This window comes from Hippoglossus hippoglossus, chromosome 9 (genome assembly GCF_009819705.1).
Source record: "Hippoglossus hippoglossus isolate fHipHip1 chromosome 9, fHipHip1.pri, whole genome shotgun sequence".
In the NCBI taxonomy this organism is placed as follows: domain Eukaryota; kingdom Metazoa; phylum Chordata; class Actinopteri; order Pleuronectiformes; family Pleuronectidae; genus Hippoglossus; species Hippoglossus hippoglossus.
The window spans coordinates 28142671-28161491 of NC_047159.1; the positions used below are offsets into that span (position 1 = coordinate 28142671).

At 38.3% G+C, this 18821-nt stretch overlaps 1 protein-coding gene across 1 annotated transcript in view; it reads right to left on the reverse strand.

Moving 5' to 3' along the window:
• Positions 1–812: 812 nt before the first annotated feature.
• The window catches only part of npr3 (natriuretic peptide receptor 3), a 28225-nt gene continuing 10216 nt past the window's right edge, over positions 813–18821 (reverse strand). The window contains exons 2-8 of the mRNA XM_034595793.1: positions 12061–12183; positions 11392–11567; positions 9323–9458; positions 3545–3639; positions 3303–3420; positions 3114–3198; positions 813–1975 (exon numbers count right to left, since the gene is read on the reverse strand). Of these exons, the coding sequence (XP_034451684.1) occupies positions 1864–1975; positions 3114–3198; positions 3303–3420; positions 3545–3639; positions 9323–9458; positions 11392–11567; positions 12061–12183 (845 nt within the window). The 3' untranslated portion in view covers positions 813–1863. The remainder of the gene's footprint in view (positions 1976–3113; positions 3199–3302; positions 3421–3544; positions 3640–9322; positions 9459–11391; positions 11568–12060; positions 12184–18821) is intronic.

Consider the following 18821-nt stretch of genomic DNA (forward strand, 5'->3'; position numbering starts at 1 on the left):
CAAAAACCAGTGACAAACTAGCATCCGTGATTTGTCACATATCTTGGCTTAATGATGTATTTTCTTTACATGTGCCCTACAATGAATAATACAACTTTACATGATTAGTTTATAATTGGAATTTCTAAAACCTGGCACTTAGCTAAAATAGGTATTCATGAAAAAATAATCATGGGAAGAAACCAAATAGGATGAAGTTTAAATGCAAAATTGAGAAAGAGAGAAACAGCCTCAAAATATTGATGTTATAAATAACATAAAATAATTTAAATATATTAAGGTCACTGTAAAATCACTATACCCTACCAGATACCAAAAGTCATTATAGTAATAATTGTTAATTAGTATGAGGTGCTCCAGAATAACACTGTTTTTGAAAGGGTATACAATAAATCTGTTTACCCTCCCAATCTTTTTCACAACACACAAACTGAACCAACAGGCTTGGAAGGTTATTTACCAAGTTCATTGTCTTTATTTTGTTTCTATAAAAACTTTGAATTCTTTAAAGTCTGCATGAATAAAGCAACTGACAGAAATTTCACATAGTCTCTACTGTTTTGGAATGTATTCCACACTGCCATTATACCATATAAATATTAGCTGTCATGTATGTCAGTTCATTATGATTTCTGTTCCACTTTCTGATAAGGAATATTTAGGCTTTATAATTCACAATATACATCATGTCTTTGGTAATATTAAATAAGTCAATAATTAATGCAGTAATAAAACATGAATAAAACAACTTTTGTTTGTCCTACTTGAACAGGAACCTTGCTTTATATATAAATAGCTCTATAAAGAAAAATGCATTTTTGAAAATCGTTATCTTGTGTTTCTTTGGCTACTGTTTTTGCAGCTCTGGCCATCGGTTCAATCAATTGTGGTGACATTGTTCTCTTGGAAAGATGTCAGAACACATGAAATGTGCTGTTGCAGCACTGGCAGGTCAGATGATCACAAACAATCATAGCTAATCCAGAGCTACAAACTACCAAGTTTGTAATTAGCTTTCCTTTAGTTCATTGGGAGGACAATTAGCCATAAAACCAAGACAACCTAACCCATGTTGTCCCTATTACTGATGTATAAAGCATTTTATAAATCATTTATAAAGTATATGTTGAAATGTTTGCCCATCAGAAAGTATTACCACAGTTTTACGTAGGAGCACCTGGGTTTACAAAATACTCATTATTTTAAAATAATATAGGAATGTATGAAGAAGAGATAACATTTTAAGATGATAACTGACAGTGTGTTTTTCAATTTAGGAGCAATGTCCTCATTTAAGAATTAGGAATTTGGTTTGTATGGAGGCTGCTGGATCTCAACAAAGTTATGGTGAACTGAAAACATTACAATATCAGTAGCTTAATATCAGTAGCTTATAGCCTATATGTGTAGAAATAGATCTGGCCTATATCTCTTTTTAGTCAGTTAACTCCAGCTGTATCAAGTTTAGCTCTGCTATTGTTTAAACATGAGGCCTCTATTTGTCAACCTGAAAGGCAAAAGTACAGTAGACCTCACCCACCCTACTAGTGCATGCTAATGTAGTGTTACATACACTGTCTGCTCTTAATCATTCATAGTCATGGTAACCATTGTCTGAATAAAAAACAATATATATATATATATATATATATATATATATATTTTGGCCAGAGCTTTCTATACACCAATACAATCATATACCTTTGTATGGAGGAACATCCAAGTAAGTGGTGCTTTGTGACTGTTACAACTGTCCTGAGTTACAATAAGTCAAAACATTAAAGGATACAAACACAAAAGATGTCAGTCTTTGGTCACATTCAGATGTGTGATTCTCTGTGAAGGGACTGCCACTGCTGCTAATTATGCTGCGGAGAAGTTCGATCTGATAGAGTCCTCTCGTAACTGACGGTGCTTCCCAGTGTCACCCTCTTCACTACGTGAGCGACGCTCAATTGTAATCCTGTAGTTCTTTCTGCAAAGGAATGTATCACATTAAAGGAAAAGTCTTGTTTTCTTTTTATTCTCAGTCATCAATCATTCAATCAAATTTTATTTGTACAGCCCATATTCACAAGTCACAATTTTTCTCATAGGGCTTAACAAGGTGTGACATCCTCTGCCCTTAACCCTCAACAAGAGTAAGGAAAAACTACTGAAAAAAGGGGGGAAAACGTAGAAACCTCAGAGAGAGCCACATGTGAGGATCCCTCTCCCAGGACGGACAGAAGTGCAATAGATGCCACGTGTAACTGAAGACATCCAGGTCCTGATTGTCCAGGAGGGATTGAACTGGAGAAGCCTCTTAGAGGTGAAAAATCTTTGTCTTGATTCAACGAATTTTAAACTGTACATTTTTTTGTAATTCTACCCAGGATTCCTTTTATTTAGTCTCTTAATTAATCATAGAGTTTCGGGTGTAACATGCAATCAACCAATCACACTGCCATCTCCTATTCCCTTTAAATGACCTTGGTGGATTCATATTATTATGACACATTTTCAAGCTAGTAAGAGAGAACACATCTCTGTAGAGGAAACATTTTAACGTAGATAATCTGTGTGTGTGTGTGTTTTGTGCAACTGTCTATGTAGGTGCATATCACTTTCTTGATAATGCACTGTAAAATAACAGTGTAATTCGCTGCTATCCAATTGTTGACATTGGATACACAGAAATGAAGGGGCTAGATTGTTCAACAAGTGGTTTACATATGTATCATCTGTGTAACAGTGTAATGTAATGCTCTGTTGCCAAGTGATATTTCCAAGAGGTTGCAAGTTGGATGCATAAATATAGCTGAGCCAGTTGTATTCTATGCAAAATAAAATGATAAATAACAGATGTCTGTGTGTGCTGAAAGGTTCAGACAGATTGGTTCAAATCAAGGTCTGTTTCCAGCCTGTTTATCTGACTTCTTTCTTGCATTGCTGGACTGTAGTGTTAAAGTATCGCCAGTTCTTGGCTGTGAGGTTAGTGAATTGATTGTCAAAACTATAAAAGTCTTATCAAAGTGGTTTTAGGTAAATATATTTGTCTCTAAGCCTTTAACTGGGCATGTGGATGCAACAAAATTAGTAAACATGAGAACATAAACATCACATATAGTTACCTGAAAAAGTAGAACGCTATAAGCAGAGCAGTTCCAAGAACAGCTCCCACTATGACTCCAGTCAAAGCTGATACTCCAAGTCCACCTGTTGGAGCAGTTATTGGTTGAAAATCATCATATATACTGTCACACATAATGTAGGCAAAACACAAATGTCACTGCTTTAGGTGAACAGTAGTGAATATTTACATGATTTGTCAGCAATCTCCGGAAGTTCTTTATGTCTTCCTCTCAAAGTGAAATGCTCAGTGTTGAAGGCAGGAAGCAGCTGAAAAGATCCATTTACTCCAAAGTAGTTGGCTACCACCTGTAAGATAGTATAACATATTATCATTCAAGTCACATCCACAAGTACATATACCAACTTCTGCCTGGTAGGGAAGAGTTCAGGGATGTCACAACAAAATGTTGAAATTTTAATCTCATTTTACCTCATAGGTTCCTGCCTCAACATTGGTCATGGCCATCAAAGAGAAATCTCCATTTCTGTCACCGTTAACATCCATGGACACCTGGCCAGCGATTCCTATCCACCATTGTGTAAACAATTGAGAACATCACTTAGCTACAATCTTGAGGAAAATGATTCTCTGCTATTGTAAAATAATTTGTCATTCATCTTTTGCAAGTACTAAAATGACATTCTAGTCTAGTCACACACACACACACACACACACACACACACACACACACACACACACACACACACACACACACACCACATTACTATATACTATGCAAACCTATACAATAAAATCTTTAAAAACTAAAATATCATGAAATTTTACTAATCAATACATTTCATAGAATTTCATAGAATAGAATGTCAGTTATTGTCATTGTTCTCAGGTACAATGAAATTGTGTATGAAAGTTAAATAAAGCAAATAAATAGCAGTACCAGAAAGTACCAGAAAGTACCAAGCAGCAGTAATAACAGCAGCATGTTCAAGTACAACTTTGATAGAAAAAAACACAAAAGCCTCAAAACTATTCATTCTTTAATAAGGTGACCACGTTTAAGGGGCATCGGCTTAAGACTCCTATAAATGGCAAAAAACGCTATTTACTGAAAAAAGCCTCATCTATGTGTCGAGGACCTTCTTTACATGTCAAGGAGTTTATGAAAAATTGCCTGTAGGTGGCACTATAACTGAATATTGGCATGTACCTGTCCTCTGAGTATCTTATACAACATAGTTTGATAAAATTTGAGAATTTTTACAGTATTTGAGTTAAATCTACTTCTTGTTTTATGCAAAACATTGAAATTTGCCATGCCACAATAAACATGTTGTTCAAGAAAAACTCAAACATTGCAATTTAGCATTGCAAAGGTCTTAAGATTACACTGACCAAATAGGATGTTGATGTTATTAACTGTCTTTGAGGAAGCTGTCAAAATAAAATGCCTATGTATTTTAAAAACTTTACCAAAACTGCATAGTAATCAAAATGTTTTATGTTGAGTTTAGGGTATGGCTCATAGATAAAGATGGATGATATGACAAATCCCAAAAGTGAAGCCCCCTGGTGACTGGCTGCAGTATAGATCATAAACCCCCCCTCCATGGTAGCAGATGGGACATAGACCAACCTAAAAAGTCAGTACACATCAAATACATTTTCCTCACAGATGTTTCCGTCATTTTAGGTAGTTTTTATCTCACCAATGTATGTTCCAGTATACATTTTTTTGATAGAGTTTAATAATTTATTTTCTGCTATAAAGACCTAAGTGCCTCCACTTTATGATCACCACTGCACAGACTCTGGCTTCACTTACCTTAAAGTGCAAGATGGGGGCACATGAACCTGGGTTTTATATTAGCTTAATTTGTGCACAAGAGGTAGAGAAGCGACATCAATTTTTACACAGTCTATAGTATGGTTCTAAGTGTGTTTTTTTTCAAATGTACCACATGAGATAATTAGTTGAACCTTTCTAGGGGTGCACTATCAAGTCATTTTGCCACACCCATGCAGACCTAAAATCCACCTTTACAACATGTGACAGGTGCAATGTTTTCTTTTTAAGTCTTCAATATCTGGGTGGCTTAAGATGTTGAAGTGAAAAGCTTCCTTCTTAGCAGGTAAAATGAGGAAGAATAGAGAACTACAAATCTCCATCTTAACTGATTCATTTTCATAAAACCTGTATAGGGAGTTTGGACAGTTTGTCCTGACTGAGGTTTTAGTTGAGAATCTACTTCTGTTTTTGAAACATATCACTCTGGTATAGTCTGCACTGCATAGCTCTTAATACCAACAATTCCCTGCAAAATTCAACAGATTATCACAATTTATAATCTCACCTCTGCAAATGTTGATGCATTTTTGGAATAAAACCGCTGCTTAATCAAAATACTCTTTCAAGATGTTCTACTTCTGTTTCTGCTCCAACATCAGTGCATGCCACTTGGAGCTGGACATTCTCCAGGGGGAGTGCAGGCAGCTGAGCAGAGTAGATGTAAGGAAGCATGCCCCACATGGTGGAATGATCTAGCAGCCCTCATAGAGATAGAGGCTGAGAGAGCGGTAGAGTATGACATGGACAGTGTTGGCTCAACCCCAAGCAACCCTCCAAGCTAAATAAAAGAGACATAGTTTAGCTCTCTCTCGCGACTTGGGTTGAGCAGAATCCTGACCACCAGTGCCTACGGAACTCCAGAACCACCAGGCTGCTAAACAAGGAAGGAAGGGTAAAGGGTCATAGCTAATCCTGCCTAAAGTGAACACTCTTCTTCACCTACCTTCTTGGATGAGCATAATGATATCAGGTAAGTGTCGTTCACCCTGACCTGTACATGCACCAACTTGACTTCTTTTGCAGAAGACATGGTGCAATTTCACCCCAATAGCTGCAATAGAAACATTGAAGACTACCATGGGGAGGTTGAGCACAAACTGCCTCACTACACACCAGACAAAAAGCTGAGGATTATGTGTAAATCAACCAATAGGTATGTTCATTGATGCCCAATCCCAAGACCATCTCAACTATCCCTTGTCTGTGATAATTACTCTCAACTCTGCAAACATCTGTACGAGGAGTTACTTAAAACGATGAGACATCAGCAGCCATCAGCACCATCCAGATCAGGCATAAGAAACAGAACCTCCACTGGAGCAAGGCAGTAATTTACAAAGCCTGGAAGAAGACAGGAATTCCAGATCCCTTTTTCTGCACAACCTTCACTCCTGTGTGCATACCCCTGTTACACTAATGTGTCAACAGGGTAAATACAAAATGTGGAAAATTAGAAAATGGCTCAGATTACATGGGAGATAGTTGTGAACCCAACTGGACAAACAGGACATTAGGTCAGTCTTTAGCCAGTGTGTCAATGTGAGGAGTGTTCAGAGTAAGCACCCCCCAAAACCGCTCTCTACAAAATCACCTCCACAGTAAATGTGGGGAGACTGGGTCAGGACTGTTCTCTTGAGACCTGCATTGATCCAACATTTAGCTCTGATGTTTAGAAATTGCCAACCATTTTCATTCAACTACACACCAAATAGGGGTGGATTACCAGTAAAACCAGCCCACTAACCTGCAAAGCTTATCTAACTCCAAAAGCATGCACTAATATTTACACATTCAAATTGACATTATTGCATCATATCACATGAATGCAAATTGACCTTACAAACTCAGCATTGGTGACACCTTTTACCAGCAGACCAAAAAGGTTGAAGTTCCCCCTGTAACAGACTGGACTCAAAACCATCTTTTCCAATCATGAGGAGACAGTCATCCCATCAGTCCAGTTGCCTTATGACTCCTCCTCGGGGGTCATCATAGCAGGTTACAGACATGCTGTACCAACAGATAAAACATCTTCACACCGAAGTTGACTCCATAATCAACATCCCTGACAGCTTAAAGTTTGTCTCTCGATACACAAGCTGTCATCAACTTCCAAGGAATATACTTGTTAACCCTTTTCTTAAACACTGTGTCTTTCCCTTTCATGTATACTATCATTCGTATATTGCTTAGTTTTCACACGTAGTGAAACACCAACTTCCCAGATGCTCACAGCCTTTACACCCGGGACATACAGCCTGCATTGCCTGTGATTGGCAGCAACCTCTTTGCACTACTGTGGCTTGCACACATGTGTCCACACCGCCCGATTGTAAGCTACTGTAATATCAGTGCTACTGCCAGAAAATCTTTCTGCACTGACTTTGCCTTTGATGGTAATCAATAATAATAATATTCACCATATTGAAGTGAAGTTAGTCTTAAAGTTGTATTTAGTATATGTCAGGAATGTGTGCAAACTGTGATTTATGTAGAATCTGTCATCTTTCCTTTGTTTGCTGCCTTTGTAGATAGATCTTGCATTCTCTTCTCTCCTCTCCCTTTCCCTAACGACCGAATCTCATTGCACTTCTCAACAGAGAAGTTGAGTTGGGGGTTAAAAAGGATTCACTAGGTGGAGGTCTAGTTGGGACTGACCCTTAATTGGAGACCCCTTGCCTCTCTTGTGTACATCCCTCCCTCTCCTTGGCATCTTCTGTTTTTGTATTACATTTACAGACCCACCTGTTATCTCTCTCCTTCTCTTCTTGTTTCTTCGGTCTGTGCCTACAAGGCCTACCACGTCATGCTGGTTGTTGCACTTACATGATTTAAATAGGGTCCTTTATGTTCGATAGCCGACATCCTTAATCTCAGTGATTTCTGCAAGGGTTTTTCATTCCAATGGTCACAAGTGATTAACAACTGCATAAATTTCCTAAACTTAAACACCAAAGTGCGGATTAATGCACCTGTGATATCCTGGCTACATCTAAACTTACACTGACCAGTAACTTTAATTTAGATTTTCTGGAGAAAAATTACATCTCCTCAGATTAAAGGAGTTTAAAATCTATACCCCTTGTGAATGTATCAAGTGCTGTTTGATTGTGGAAACAGAAACTTTTCTGGGTTTCATCCGTGCACCTCACATATAGCTCGTCGGTCTCTGTATTTTAGCGAGTCTTGTCGCTTCCTCATCTCCTCTTCCCTGCAGAGTTTACACTCACACGGACAGGGAAGCAGAGATGAGAGAGGAGAGGCGGTGAACGAGCTGGTGTATATCGACCAAAAATGTGAATACAGGGTTTTCACGACGATGCAACACTGTAAAGCGACTAGCATCGCTGCTGCTATTCTGCACTCACTTTACACTTAAAGTTTGGACTGCTGTAAAAAACATGGGGCCCTACCTAGAGAAGACCCCCTCCTGATGCAAATGAAGAGTATTTGAATATAAAGGGCCCATTCAGGGGTAAAGAAAACAACAATTTGTATAATTTAGATGAAACACACAAGTAAAGACATATTCAATTTCTGCCATCTTACACACTTAACCTTTAACAGAGCCAGAGAGTCCATTTTATTTATTGTTTTGGTTGTCTGTGGTTTATGTTTAACTTATTTAGGATATTTTAATTCTTTTCTAATTCTAATTCAAATATCAGACTGAATATTCTTGCATGATGATGCTATAATATTATCATTATACCAGTGGTTTAAAATGGTTTCACAATGATGACAATAATATCATTTGTTGCAATAATTTCTGGGACAAAATATTGTCCAACAAAATTTGTTATTGTGTACCTTTTTAATAATGCACTAAGGTAGAAGTTCCCTTGTTCTGTTAACAGCTTTAGTTCTCTGTGAAATTATTTCATATCCAGGCAAAATTGGTATTGTACATTGAAATACCCCGAACTGAATCGATATCAACTGAATCGAACAAATCAAATCGAAGTCCTAGTTAAGAAATTACCAATGCATATGGGAACTGTCAAAGGTATAATAGGTGTACAAAAGGCACAGCGAAACATTTTGGGTGCACCTAAATTATGCGCTGGTGCACCTAAATGAAAAAGTTATCCGCAACAAATGTAAAAAGTTAGTCTGGAGCCCTGAGATATGCTACACATAAGTCTTTAAAACATGCAGTGACAGTTTCTGAAATGAATAATACCTTATTATATGACACATGGACAGGAGACAGGACCAGTGTAATTGTGGACAATCACTTTGTCACAGCTGGTGTTTGAGGTTTAAACAGAAAACCCAAAACGTGAAACTGCAAACATGCCAATGTCTTCTTGGAATAACTTTACATTTTGAAGTTTTGACTTGCAGTATATATTTTCAAGATATTTCAAATAACTACTATAGTGAGAAGAGTGCTTTACCCTCAAAGGTTCTGTTCCACATGCGTGAGGTAATCACTGTTCCATTCTTCTTACTGTATCCATTTTTCATGGCTTCATGCAAGGCGCCGGCATACAGCAACATGGCATCATGGAATCCCTCAACAAACATGTTGACCTGAAATGGAACATTAAGTTGTAAAGAGAAGTGACCTTCTAAATGAAATTGTACTGCATAATGTCCAACAGTCTTCTTAAGACAATGTATGCTTTGAAGAATTCACAGCATTTTAAACGATTATTATTATTATTATTTCAATTTTAGTATCATTTGAAAAATTGGGTTTTCAGCTATATTAAAGCTTGCATTACTGAAGTGTGAATGTGGACAAACAACAGATTTTATTGACAAGTGAATCAAAATGAATGAATTAGTGAATGTTTCAATTTTAGTTTAGTCATCTGACTTTTTCTTAACGGGATGGTTCATCCAAAAATGAAAGTTCACTCATTATCTACTCACCCCTATGCCGATGGAGGGGAGGGTGAATTGTTTGAGTCCACAAAACACTTTTGGAGTCTCAGAGGGTAAACTTTGTTAGAGCAGAATCCAATACAATTGAAGTCAATGGTGAGTCCTTCTTCAGACCTAATAAAACAACAGAAAAAACATAACATGTCTCCATACTGCTCCTGTGGTGTCATCCAAGTGTCCAGAAGCACCGACATTCAAATTCAACTCGAAACGGCGTCATTTACACCATGTTTTAAGCCTAAATGTCGGCTGATATCTTCCGACGAGGTGCATTCCGGGGCCGTCGGAAATGCTAACGTCCGCTAGGTTAGCCACTTTTGGTCGACCTTTAGACTTAAAACTTGTAAATGACATCGTTTCGAGTCGAATATGAATGTCGGGGCTTCCGGACACTTGGATGACACCACACGAGCAGTATGGAGGCATGTTGTGTTTTTTCTGAGTGAATTTTCATTTCTGGGTGAACTATCCCTTTAAATCGTACACAGCGGACCATTTTTTTCTGTCTGCAGTGAGTAAGAGGGAAAGGAAAGGAGAAAAGCAGGACTTTGATTGACTGACAGCCTGCCCAGGGAGTAACCCACTATGAGCACAATGTCAGTTGCAAGTCCATTTAGATCCTACCCATTCAGATTAACCAAAGAAAAGGATCCCTGTCCTTTGGACATCATATGTCTACAGAGAGATGGGTCCAGCAACCCTTTGATGAACCATGAGCACTTTGAGGCAGGACTATTGGTGAGATAGAGACCCGGGATACCACCTGGACAACAGAGTGCAAGCTGTATTTCCTAAGAAAGCTTGGTCATCTGTTCAACTCTGTCATGTGGCAAGGATTCATGCTGAGTTCTCAGAAGTTCAGCCATTTTATCCTTGAGACCAAATGAACGTTTGGACCAAATTTGAAGAAATTCCCTAAAGCTGATCGTAAGATATCATGTTCAAGAAAAACCTAAACATACTTTGTCAGGCCACCGTGACCTTGACCTTTGGCGATCAAAATCAATCGACCTTGAGTATAAGTGAATGTTTGTGATAAATGTGAAAGGATTACCTCAAGATCACAAGGCAAAAAAATGTGTTTTGTGAGGCTCCTCTGACCTTTGACCATCAAAATCTAAAAAGTGAATCCTTGAGTCCAATTGAATGTTCGTGGCAAATTTGATGGAATTCCCTCAAGGAGTTCTTGAGATATTGCGTTCACAAGAATGGGACAGATGGACAACCCGAAAACATACTTATTACATTATTCCAGCTGCTGGCTGTGGCTGAGGCATAAATATAATACTGATTCCCAACCTCCAGGTGAGGAGGTTTACAATGAATGAATACAGATCATAACCATGTAAAAGTGCTGTACATTTCTGTTCAGCTATCCGATGTTTAAAGTTCTAGAGCCTAAAATACATATTGATCTACCATCCAGTTCTTGGTTTGCCAGTGCAGTCCAATAATAAAAGCAGACAAATATTACCTGACTCTTCATCGCTACAAATTTATCATACATCAATTCATATTTCAGAAAAAACAATAAGATGAGCTAAAGTTCTGGTGGGAGACAGACACACATACGTACATGTTCGCAGTCCTCGCAGTCATGAATCCCAGCTTTTTCAATGGACTTTTTCATTTCCATGGAAAAGTTCTCAAACTCTGGCTTAATTGTCCTGAGCAGCGTCACCGTGTTCAGAGAGGAATAGGCTTGCCTCGCATCATTGTCATATTTATCTCCTCTCTTCCATGAGCCATTACCTAGAATTTAATATAAAAGGGAAACATATGATGACTACAAACATAACTGAAAAACATAATTGTTTGATCAAAATCAGTTTAGACATACTAATACCTAAAGCTAAAGTAGATACAGCTTTTGTAAGGAATGACTTAGTAACAGATAACAGTGCAGAACAGATGCCTTCAGGAGAAAAATAGCAAACAAATAACAATAACAACAAATACTTAAAAAACATCCAAAATGAAGACTTAGCATTTCACAAACCCAAAGGCAACTGTTTTAAATGCGAACACAACTCTGCTCAGAATTACCTTCATTGTGATTCTGTAGCGCACAGATACATTCCAAAAGCAATGTATATAGCAGTGTAAGCATATATATAATAATATATAAGTATGTGTGTGTGTCTGTTTGTGTGTGTGTGTGTGTGTGTGTAGAAATCTTATTTATGCATTGAAGCTATTGTACAGTAAAACACACACATTTAAAGTGATAAAATGTTAACTTTACCATAAGAAGAAGCATTGAAGAGTTCAACATTAAAGAACATATAGTTGCCATTGGTCAACCGACGTCTGTGTGCAGCCAGCATGATCTCTCGTATATGGTCTGCTCCCATGCACATGATCACCACTGCAGAAAAATGACAGAGACAAATACAGTTATGGTCATTGCAGGCAGCAGCTTGCCTAAATACCATAGGTTATAAATCTTAGTAAGCACAGTGTTTGTGAGATCATTGAAGGAATATAATTTCCATCAGTTAATTACTAACATTTCAAGAGGTTAAGACACTTTGAAGTTCAACCCTTCAGTATTATACAATGATCAATAGGCAGAAACAATGTTCAACCAAATTTTTAAGAAAAACAACCAACAGAACTAAACACTGATTAAGTACAAATCAGCTGGCAGAGCACTTTGCAACCATTATTCATGTCAGAAATTCTTTATTTTGTTATAAAGGCGTCAAATGTTTTGGGCCAGCACCAACTCACACACCAGCAGGTGGTCAAACTTACCTCTTCCATTGGACCAATATGCAGCATTGTCATTAAAATAATCTAGATCCTAGTAACCCTGAGAACCAAATGAAATACAGACGAATTATTCATTTCATTACCTTGTTATATAGTTCAGTGAATCAGATACTGTAGTATTGTTTCTTGGATATTATACTAGAGCAAACATAGTTTTCTTTATTCATAAAAGAACAGACACAAAAAGTTAATATACTTAACCTTAACACAATGTATATTAGAACTACTATTAGTAGTAGTAGTAGTAGCAGATGTGCATACACATCGTCAGCTGGAAGCTTCCAGAAAATGAATGACAGGAATAAACCCAGACATATAGAGATAGAAAATTAGATGATGGCTAGGGGCCTGAAGCTGCTCTGGTTGTAAATAAAGCTTGGTGGCATCAAATGTGCAGGCTTGCCCTCAACAAGACAAAGTTAGGGCCTTGAAGAGAGCTCTGAAGAAATCTATATTATGGGCAACAATGCCACCATTCTCGGTGCATCATGTACATGAAGCACCGAGAAACCCGCACAGGGAGTAGGCTAATGTTTTTTTTCTTCTTCCATTGAACTTTGAATTTTTTGGTTTCATTTAGTTAGAGATGGGTGATCAACATAAAGCTGCAAGTAGTCACTAACGGCTTGAAGGACTGGCCATCTGGCAATTTGTCAAATGCTAGAAGGGCTGCCCATGTATGGGTCATTGCATTGATAACAACAACAACAACAACAACAACAACAACAACAATAATAATAATAACAATTGTTGTATCTTTCATAACTGATTGAACACAGCTGGATTGGCATTACGAACTGTGCCTCACCTCCCTTTGGGGGGCAGAGTAAGTCATCAAAACACCAAACTGGCACAGATGAGGAACCAGACACAGTGTCTACACAGTGGACATCCAGTCACATTTTCCAGTCGTTTATCTCAGGCCTGTCTGATAGCACAGATGCATAGAATCAGTTTAACAACAGAGGACTGACTCCACAACCTGACTCTTCTTCGTGATAAAGAACTGAGGCTGATGCTGCTTTACATTACACAGCCAACTCTGTGACTTGTGCTGAGCCAATCAATCCATCCAGATTAGTGGTAGCTAATTATCATGGGGACAAATATACAAAATAACTAATACAATTAAAATAAACATGATCCATAGTAAACTAATGACAACTAGTTACTATACATGTTACTCTTGAAAACTGATCTACAGCTATGTTGCGTGTCAATGTGTTTGACATTGTGATGTAGTATCTCCTACTCCTCAAATTCCTGTGTTTTGTAGACAGATATACTGATGCAGGTCAGTGACAGAGAGGAAGATGCAGTTACAGCACTAATACCCTTCATAGTTAGAATTCTCCTTTTATTCATCCATATGTTTCCAAATAGTTCTCAGGGAAAGTGAGCAGTGATACACAGCTCTTTTAACAGTGACAGAGATTCTTGCTATTCTCGTTTGGAGCTGTATTTTTAGGGTCTTTAAGGAAAGTGTTTGCCATAAATTATCAAATATACATTTTCTGTACCATTTTCCTCCACCGAGTTGATACAAAATTTTCCTTTGGTGTCCCCGTGATTGAGAATAAATAAACAAACAAACAAGAAGCTGCACAAACAAGGGTTGCAATTGAAAACACAGTAACCCCAGCGTCCCTGTTAATAAGGAAGATTCAGAGTCTTGCTGGAACATTCCTCACAACTCTGTCACTTAAACACACCTCCTGAAATATCCCTTGAGTCAGTGGGACAAACTTCACCTCAGTCCTGCCAGCACTATAGCACCCTTTAATTACACTGGGCTCTACACACACTACTGGCCCTGTGTATGCTCTGCAAGCCATTCCATGGGGCAGCGCTTGCAGCCAGCAACATTTTAAAACTTCTGGATTTTCCTTTTTGCTAGGGCACTGATGCTAGTTACAAATTAACTGAGGAATAGGGCAGCACATGGTGGACTTAGTGTGTGCCCACAATGAATTTCAACTGACCTGTGTTGGCCATAAACTTGAAAAGCTAGAGCATATGCAAATAGGGGGCTATTGTGCAAATGTATTATGCCATAACTCAAAAACAAGGATTTGTGTTGCTGGAGGTGTCAGAGGAGAACAGGATGAAGTAAAGTGAGTAAGGTGGAGAAAGCTCATATTCAAGTAAATCGGACTCAGTTGGAAGGAGCCAAAGTTGACATAGATAGATACTGTAGATGAGCAGGTAAATGACCGTGGATAAGGTAACTGATAATGTTCCTGTTTGTTGTTATAAACAGTATTGTCATGGTAATATATTGCTGTCTTTACCCTTTCAGACTGAGCCTTAAGACTTTTGTGGTCATACAGTAAGAGCGAGTCATTGCCTGTGCAGGAGCCCAAGGGGAGTTCTCTCTAAACACAAAGACTTCATACAGACTCAGGATGGGAGTGCATGTCTCAGGAGGATTAACATCAGAAATGGACCAATCATGAGAGGGGTGCTTCATTTTCCCTCCTAAGTGGCTGTTACATGTTCTAATATTGTGTGGTTGATAGTACATAATCTGTACAAACTGATGAGTTTTTTTTTAGAAGCAAAGCATGGGATGCTGTCTAAATGAAAGAAAGAAGTGGATAAATGTAAGAAATAAGTGCAGAGCACTATAGCTGAAAATTGGCATGTTATTCTAAGATGAAGGGAGGAACAGTGCTTTTGCTTCAAAATGTGTCAATTCAATTCAATTATCTTATTCATACATCTACACACTTTAATATTCAGAAGCATGAAAACGATGGAGAAGGGTAAAGTAGTCTTACTTAGTTGATCTAATCCTAAAGCATGAACTGAAATGAAATTCTTTACACATGCCACATCTGGACTTCCTAAGTGGATTAATCCAAACGAGGGGCTTCAGCTTGAAACCATGGTCACACATGAGGGCATCAAGCATCAAGTATAATCAATCTCAGGAACATGAGGTCACCATGACCTTGACCCTTGATGTCCAGGCACTAAAATCTAATGTTCATCTTTGAGTCCAAGTGACCATTTGTGCCAAATCTGAAGAAATTCCCTCAAGCCAATCTTAAAATATAGTGCAAATGAATGTTTGTGCCAGATTTAATGAAATTCTTACTTTGGGCATTCCCGATATGTATATATTGCATTCAAAACAACGCTAAGTCATGTGACCTTGACTTTTTGACCTTTGACCATCAAAATCAAATCCGTTCATCTTTGAGTCCAATTAAATGTTCGTACCAAATTTAACAAAATTCACTCAAGCTGATCTCAAGATATCACGTTCAAGAAAAACAAACATATTTTGTGAGGCCACCGTGACCTTGACCTTTGACATTTGGCTACCAAAATCGAATCACCCAATCCTTGAATCCAAGTGAATGTTTGTACCACATTTGAAGAGATTCCCTTACAGCATTATTGAGATGTTGTGTTTACAAGAATAAGATGGACGGATGGATAGAAGGCTTTCGTAGATGCATACAAAAACAATTGTGAATTATTGCTTATATAAAGTGGATAAAGGTGGCTGTGGGATTGAATCACATCAAATCCTCTTCCTCCCAGTGTGCTTTCCACCGTAAAACGCACCTTTTGTTCTGATCATATATATTTCATTATTATAAACAATTTCATTTTTAGAGTTACTGCTCTGCAGGGTCTGGGGGATTTAACCAGTATATTCCACAGCCATGAACGTTTTTACTAACCACAATTTTGTTTGCCAAATGAAGATTAAAAGATAAATGGAATGGATTTATTTAGAGATTCTCTGGTCATTATGACAACTCAAAGCACTTTACATTACAAGGCACATTCACCCATTCATACAGAACTTCTATACACAGTACTTTTACTATCACCAACCCCATGACACACAGCCATTAGGGCCAATTTAGGGTTAGGTGTCTTGCCCAAGGACACTTCTGCATGTTGACGGAAGGAGCTGGAGATTGAACACCGACCTTCTGATAAGTGGAAGACCCACTTTAACCCCCGAGCTCTCCCACTATACTCAACCCAAAACTATCTTTCAAGACATAACATTTTCCTTATGGAGAGATTTGAGGTGGCCTTGTCTGTGGACACAAACCCCTGCAGAATGGCTTGGTAGAGTTAAAGCAAATAGTTTGTTAAGTTTGCAAAGCTTTTAATTATTCCTTGTTGTCTTTATTTAAGAAACATAAACCAATCAAAGTTTTCATTTTTAAAGTGCAGCACTGTCCATCATTATTCTACCACTCGTCTCCTGTAGCACAAGTGACCGGTTTAACTGAAACTGATTTTGCTCTGATTACATCATGTTGTTGATCTCAGCCACAAATCCATCTGTAATTCAATTATAAATGCACAGCCTCAGGCACTACTTTTGCCAGACCTGTTGGACCGAAGCTGCCACCTTTGGTGAACTTTCAGTTCAGGAGACAGCAGGACATGGTGTTGTTATGAATTTTTACTGTAGAGACTTCAAATCTTAAATAAAACATTCAGCTTAATTACAACTTTGGTGAGATTGATTTTGCCATCATTCCTAAAGGTTATGATCTTTCTTTTACTGTCAGCTGACTCCCTTCCTTTGGAGGTTAGAGTTGTGAACTGTCTGTAAACTGTGATGGACAACAGATAGTGGTGGTAATATTTTACTGTATGTCTTTGTCTCAGGCAGAAAAAGGACACTTTATCTTCACTGTGCAGAGAGATAATGAATTGAAATAGACACTCAGTCAGACTTTCTGGGGCTAAGATTTGATACCTTATAATGTTTTGTTAAGCTCTGAGGCAAAAACTGATATTTTGTTGAATCTTTAATCTGTTCTCAGTCGTTTTTATAAACAGAATGCAACATTTTCAGGTAAGCAGGATTTTACTTCTAGTCAGCACTGAACAATGCTTTTGCCTCTTTAAAAGACAGACATCACTCACAGCAGACAGTGGTTAATGTTTTCAGTCCAAGCCAGCATCTGTACTCAGTCAAAGGTCAAGAAAAGATGGTGCGTTTTTGTAAAGCAACAAGTACAACAGGTTGTGAGTTGTTTCTGGTGATATGATCTGCATCACACCAGTTTCAAATTTTAGGACGTTATCATAAATATTTAATTTTAGGTTGATGCCACTGTCATATTTAACTATGAAGCTACAGACAGCAGGTCCAGGGTTAGTTTAGTGCGGGACAAAGACTGGTAAACCATAATATTGAAAGCTATCAGCAACACTATATTAACACATCTGAGGTATGTCTGCTGCAGAAATCACAGGACCTATGAACATGCTAAGAATGGAAAACCTTCATTGGTGCACTGTTTGTGCCTGTGTATTGGTATGTTTCCATATTTCACACAGTAGTGGGACAAGTTTACCTTCAGGGCTCTCTGTCTGGAAATCAGGGGAAGGAAGATGTGAAGATGACTGGGTCACACACAGGGCATTCAACTGAGAGACTGGACGAGTTACTTCATATTTTCAAATGTTTCCCTTTTATTTTAGCCACAGTTTGTTTAGTTTATGAAACAAAACGATTTGGTTGTCAGGCAATAGAACTTCTCGGTTAGATTGCTGAAAGACAGGAACCCAAAATGTCCACCATCAGAAACACCACCATCCATTTGCACTAACGTTATACACCAGGGACTAGCCATATCCGAGTTGCAGCTAATACTGCCTGCTGTGGAGACCCAGCTGCACAAGAGGAGCTGCAAGATGCTGCAACAACAATGGACACTCCCGCCTATAGCTCAAATCCCCTAGATGAACATATGTGGTTTAAAATTCAGACTTGAAACTTATTACTGCCTCGAGAGATACTTCTCTAAAATATGTTTAAATGAAAAAAGGTGAAACGGCGTAAAGAGATGTTTTTTATTTCCCTTCAAAGGAACGTTTTTAATGGAAATTACTTCATTAACCTTCACTCTGCACTGACACCAGGCTATCGTGACCTCGAAAATACTGCCATGTGCTTGGCAGAATATGATCAGATAGCCGCAGTGAGGCTGTGGTTGTTCCTGTGTTGCACTGTGCTGATGATGGACTCATAGGTTCACAACTTAAAACATTTGGCAGTGAATGTGGGTGCTGGACTTGGGTAGAAGAGGGTGGTTAAAGTGGAGGTTTCTAGCAGAGTGGGGGCGATAGGGCAACCTGGTAACAAGAACTTTGAGATGAGGGTTGAATCCACTCCATGTCAAAGACCAGCACACATCACATGTGTTTCATGATGGCTGCAATATGGAGGGTTTGTTCAAGCGT